Source organism: Saccoglossus kowalevskii, chromosome 5, assembly GCF_978046115.1.
Source record: "Saccoglossus kowalevskii chromosome 5, keSacKowa6.1, whole genome shotgun sequence".
Lineage (NCBI taxonomy): Eukaryota > Metazoa > Hemichordata > Enteropneusta > Harrimaniidae > Saccoglossus > Saccoglossus kowalevskii.
This window is the reverse complement of record NC_140645.1, coordinates 11,617,757-11,624,185: the sequence shown is the minus strand read 5'-3', so window position 1 is coordinate 11,624,185 and position 6,429 is coordinate 11,617,757. Positions and strand designations below refer to the sequence as shown.

The 6,429-nt window shown below is 33.4% G+C and overlaps 1 protein-coding gene across 1 annotated transcript; it reads right to left on the bottom strand.

Moving 5' to 3' along the window:
* Positions 1-4,735: 4,735 nt before the first annotated feature.
* LOC102804258 (CMP-N-acetylneuraminate-poly-alpha-2,8-sialyltransferase-like) lies at positions 4,736-6,068 on the bottom strand. Its single transcript, XM_006820472.1, has 2 exons — positions 5,626-6,068; positions 4,736-4,994 (listed from the first exon to the last, which is right to left on the bottom strand). Exons 1-2 carry the CDS (start codon positions 6,066-6,068, stop codon positions 4,736-4,738), a joined length of 702 nt encoding a protein of 233 aa, XP_006820535.1.
* Positions 6,069-6,429: the final 361 nt, after the last annotated feature.

Here is a 6,429-nt window from a genome sequence, read left to right as displayed (position 1 = left end):
TGTCGATGATATCCATATCAAATCATCCTATCCATGATATCCATATCAAATCATCCTATTCATGATATCCATATCATATTATGATATCCATGATATATGTATCAAATCGTCCTATCCATGATATCCATATCATATTATCCTATTCATGATATCTGTATCAAATCATCATATCCATATCAAATTATCCTACCAATGAAATTCATCACAAATTATCCTGTCCATGATATCCATAACAAATTATCCCATCCCATCCATGATATCCATAACAAATCATCCTATCGATGATATCTGTATCAAATCATCCTGTCCATGATATCCAAATCAATTCATCCTATCCATGATATCCATATCAAATCATCCTATCCATGATATCTGTATCAAATCATCCTATCCATGATATCTGTACCAAATCATTATATCCATGATATCCGTATCACATCATCATATCCATGATATCCTTATGAAATCATCCTATCCATGATATCTGTACCAAATAATTCTATCCATGATATCTGTATCAAATCATTCTATCCATTATATCCTTCTGAAATCATGCTATCCATGATATCTGTACCAAATCATTCTATCCATGTTATATGTATCAAATCATCCTAACTATAATATATGTGTAAAGTGATATTCGAACAATTGATTTTGTGATTCCCGACTCCAAAATCTGACCGCTGCTTCCATATATATGACACCAATCATTAGACCACCTGTAGTTCCATCAGAAGCACATCCCCCAACAGTTGATTAACATTGCTCTGACAAATAATATATTTGTATTCGCACGTGTTTTCAAATAAATTATTGAGTAGTTATAGTTGTATTGAACTCATTTGTTTAATTATTTGATTTTAGAGATTTTAAGTATCTTTATTTACTTTACAATCAATTCAACTATTATACTTAATATATTTAATATAGTAATTACCTTTCCGTTTTTTTCTGCAGCATCCTGCGTACCAATCGTTTTGCGAAAGGAAATCCTTTTACAATTAATAGAAACAACGAATCTGTTTTAATTCCACGACAGAAGACATGTGCCGTTGTTGGAAACAGTGGGATTCTCGTGAATAGCAGTTGTGGCAAAGAAATCGACTCCAATGACTTTGTCATCCGCTGTAACCTTCCGGACATAAAGAGGTTTAGCTATAATGTTGGAATGAAAACGAATGTTACCATTCTTGACAAAACCAGAGTTTACGATATATTCAGTTATGCGAAGAAACACAGTGAAGCTCCTAATCTCTTAGACAACTTTATTTTCCTAAATAACAGTGTACTTTGGTCAATCGGTTCAAACAAATCTATTCGAACAAGACGTCTAGTTTATTCAACGAAATATCTCAAAGAACAATTTGACCTGAATTTCAATGTGACTTACTCCAGTTCGTTAAGACAGTGTTTTAGGTGAGATTCGTATTCAATAAATACGGTGAAAATATATAATTTTGTAGAATTTGACAACCATGTGACTATATATATATATATATATATATATATATATATATATATATATATATATATATATATATATATATATATATATATATATATATATATATATATATATATCACCTGTTGATGTCAGGAAATAAAGTCATTATGAGTTATAACATGTATATGGCCCGCATCTTATCCAATACAGATTTTCGAACATTTACAGAGTCAATATTAGACTTGGTCTTCCAGTTTTACCCTTTCCACCTTCTATCTTCTTTACTAATATGTTTTTTTTTTAATTTCAGATTATTGAAAATCAAAAGCATGATAACCGCGGGGATGCAGGCCGTGTGTGCTGCATTGCGTCTTTGTGACAGAGTCAGCATTTATGGATTCTATCCTTTTCTCACTCGACCAGATGGCAGTGTTATCCCTTTTCACTATTATGACGAACTGACCTTACCGACCAAAACACGACATAATTTCAATAATGAGTACTCAGTTCTACAGACATTGGACAAAGATGGGCATCTCCTTTTTATATCTGACAGATGCAATCCATGACATAAACATCAAGATTATTTTGCTGGTAACATTCGTGGCTCAAATGCAGAATTACCATTACGATAGACTTTAGTAATAAATGTATGTAATAACTTAAGTAATAAATGTAGCAATCTGCAAGCACATTACTCGCGAAATTTACAACTACAATGTATGAGCCATATTGTTTCACATACAATCGATGAGTCCTGTGTGATGATCTGAGTTTAAACACAAAATGCAGATTAGTTATATATTGCTTACGTAAACTGATATTTTGTGAATTACTTTACTTTTTAAGCTGTTATCGTTTGTACTACGTAAACTATATTTAGAAAATAGTGTAAACTTTATTTGTCTAAAGCGGAATTTTATCAATTTTATACTATAGTCATTACTGCTATTTTACCGTAGTCACTTAACAGGTAACATTATTGAAATTACTGGTGTGTACATTTAGGGGGGCTAACTTACTTAGACTGGATTTATGTATAGTGCGGCAATATCAAATTAAGTTCTTTCTGATCGCCAGTGCCACAATCTTCAAACCACGACTTCTTTTCACCAAAAACTCAGTTTCAAGAGCTAAGATAATGTTTTTTTCCCGAATAAAATCGGATAGTTTTTCGATGTTAGTAACCTTGGCTAATTAAACCGAAAGTTAAGTTTCAGTTCAGCTTTTATATGTCAATGAACAACAAGTAATTGTAGCCATAACACCTGTTCTTACTCAAAATACAAACCAAAAAATGATAACAAACCAAAACCTAAACCATACTGATAAAACTACCCTAAATTATATGCAAACTGATAATGTCACTGATAGCAAAAATAGCACTACCAATTCTATTGAAAACAAAAAATATATGTAAAAATCAAATGTTAATAAACTGATCGAAGCAACGTCATCTAAACCAGTTGCCAACAAACAATCTTCCACACGTACTAGTGAGGACACTGCCCGAAAACAAACGCGATACCTAGATTGATTTAAAATTGCTTGGTTTTAATTAATAGAGTGTTGAATCTGTAAGTTATATCTTTATCTTATTTGGCATAGTCAAATGGGAATGGAATATTTCCGCCCTGAACCTCTATGATGTGATTGACCGAGGGAAAAAACGCACTAAAAGTGTTTTAAAAACAATTTGAACAGAATTGTTTACGAAGACCAACGCTACCTATGAACACCGTTATGACATTGTTATTATAATGGGTGCTACTATTATCATCATAGTACTGTTATTTAGCTGACTAACATTCCTGGTGTGAGACCATTCTTTCTTTATTTGTCTAATTAGAGAAATATCAGCAACCAATATGGCCGTTCCATTAAAAAACGATTGAAATTACCCTGTTTTCTTGAGAAATTCAAAAATTAATAGAATTCAATTTTACGCAAAATAAGTGTATATTCTCATTCTTAATACATCATACGTCATACAAGAAATCTACAAAAATATGTTTAATATATTTACCAATCAATTAACGCTTGAGTTTCTAGTACGTGTTAGCAAAAAAGATCGCGCCCTTTAGCGACGAACCCCTTCTATCACATAAATAGGTAACACGATGCATCAATATTGTTTTGATCTGTAGTAGTCGACTACAACTCATGCAGTTGTTACTAGAGAGAGCACGCTGTACTCTGTTATATATCAAACAAACAATTGCTAAATGCACATTATGCAATATGGAATTGGTACTTTGATATGTTTTGCATTTAAAATTAAAACTGCTGAACAATTTAACTCATTGTTTAATTAGCCAACGTTACTAACATCGAACAACTGACCGATTGGATTTGAAGTTATCATAGATCGTGGAACTTGCAAATGAGTTGCTCTTGTTGGTGAGAAAGTCGGGGATTGAAGAAACGTTGGCTTTATATGGCTAAATATCATGTACTCATCAGTAAATTTGAGGCCAGATCGTTAATTCCAATAAGGCCACCTGTTAAGCGAGTACAGTCGACTTCCGAAACCCTTTGATGGTAATCATTGGTTTGTCCTTTCGAAAGGTAAGGGGAACTTATACTAGCCATACTGTGGTATTTATTGGTGCCAAGACAATGTAATAATTACTACAAAAACAGACAAGCGTCCCAAGACCGATATATGTTTTAGGGAATCATAGTGCTGCCGTATATATAACCGTAACTCGAAAATACAAAAGGTAATTTATCACTAACGTATAAAGACACATCCAAGTTCAATTCACCAACGAGCTAATTTGTCTTCAGTTGACAACATTTAACTAACCAACACAATTAACATCAACTATTAAATTAATGTGACAATTAATACCAGAAACAATCAAGCGTCCCGTACTAAAATTATCGTCGTAAAAATAGGGACTTGCAAAGCTTCAATACGTTCAGTTGACGCTGTGGCATTTCAGGAATGGAATAGGAATGATAATTGATAGAATTCCACTGTACACACACAAAAAAAACACATTATATGAAGAAAATGGTAGCTTGCAGGATAAAGCAAAACACAAAAATATAAGTTAATGGGAGCAATATATATCTATTCTGTATTTAATATTTACGCACATTGATGGTATGTGAAAAATAATTCCTCATACATTGTAGTTGTCGATTTCGCGAATAATGTGCTATATTTATCACAAAAGTCATTACATACAGTTATTACTAAAACCTATCGCAATGGTAATTCTGCATTTATAATGTTTATATTGAACCTCGGATGTTCCCAGCACAATGATATTGATGTTTATGTCATGGATTGCATCTGTCAGATACAAAATGTAAAAGTCCATCTTTACCCAATGATTGTAGCACTAACTGCTCTTTACTGTAATTATGTCGTGTTTTATTTGGAAATGTCAGTTCGTCATAATAGTGATAGGGGATAACACTGCCATCTGGTCGAGTGGGAAACGGATAGAATCCATAAATGCTGACTTTGTCACAAAGATACAATGTAGCACACACGGCATGCATCCCCGCGGTTACCATACTTTTGATTTTCAGTAACCTGAAATTGAAACAAAAATATTAGTGAAGTAGATAGCAGTAGGAACGTTAAAACTGCAAGTGCAATGTTGATCTGGTAAATATGTTTGGAAATCTGTATTACAATGTGGGCAAAAGGCAGGGCCATATTGTTTATTCGTTTCCTGGCAACAGTAGGTGATTTATATAATGGCAGTCATATAACTACATGGTTGTAAAATTACTTCTACGAAATGATATATGTTCAGCGCTTTCATTGAATCTCACCTAAAACATTTTATTAACGAACCAGCGGAAGTCACATTGAAATTCAGGCCAAATTCTTCTTTGAGATAGTTCGTTGCATAAACTAGATGTCTGATTTTGGGTGAGCTGTTTTTCCAAAGTACAGTATTGTTTGGAAAAATGAAGTTGTCTGGCAGGTTGGGAGCTGAACTGTGTTTTTTCGCATAACTGAATATATCGTAAAGTATAATATTGACTATGTAAATGTTCGAAATGTTCTGTATTGGATACGATTCGAGCCATATACATGTTATAATTCATAATGACCGTTCATTTCCTGGGATCAACAGGTGATATATATAATAAAAGTCACATGGTTGTCAAATTCTACGAAATGGTATATTTTCACCGTATTTATTGAATCTCACCTAAAACAGTGTCTTAACGAACTGGAGTAAGTCACATTGAAAGTCAGGTCAAATTGTTCTTTGAGATATTTCGTTGAATAAACTAGACGTCTGGTTCGAATAGATTTGTTTGAACCGATTGACCAAAGTACAGTGTTATTTAGGAAAATAAAGTTGTCTAAGAGATTAGGAGTTTCACTGTGTTTCTTCGCATAACTGAATATATCGTAAACTCTGGTTTTGTCAAGAATAACTATATTCGTTTTCTTCCCAACATCATGACTAAACTTCTCAATGTCCGGAAGGTTACAGCGGATAACAAAGTCATTGGAGTCGATTTCTCTACCACAACTGCTATTCAAGAGAATTCCACTGTTACCAACCACGGCACATGTCTTCTGTCGTGGTATCAAAACAGACTCGTTGTTTCTTTTGATTGTGAATGGGTTTCCCTTCGCAAACATATTGAAAATCGGTTTGCTGCTGCTACAAAAACAAACACGGGAAAGTAGTTAGTACTATTGGGTGGATGGTTGGTATTTGAAAAGATTTGCTGAAAACATATCTAATATCAAATATTCGTACAAATGATTTCGAAAAAGTGGTAATACTCAATACGGAAAACGTGTGAATATCATTATATTATTTAACAGGATTAAATGTAAACACATTCCTTGACAGGATTGTGCTTTCGGGTCGAATTAAAGGTGGTGTAACGGTGGTTTCATCTAAAGAATAAACGAGAGTAACGGCTCAGTTTTGGAGACGGGGATTCTTAACCACTCGCTTGGTATCTTAGATTGAGGTTCCTCCATTAGTCACTCA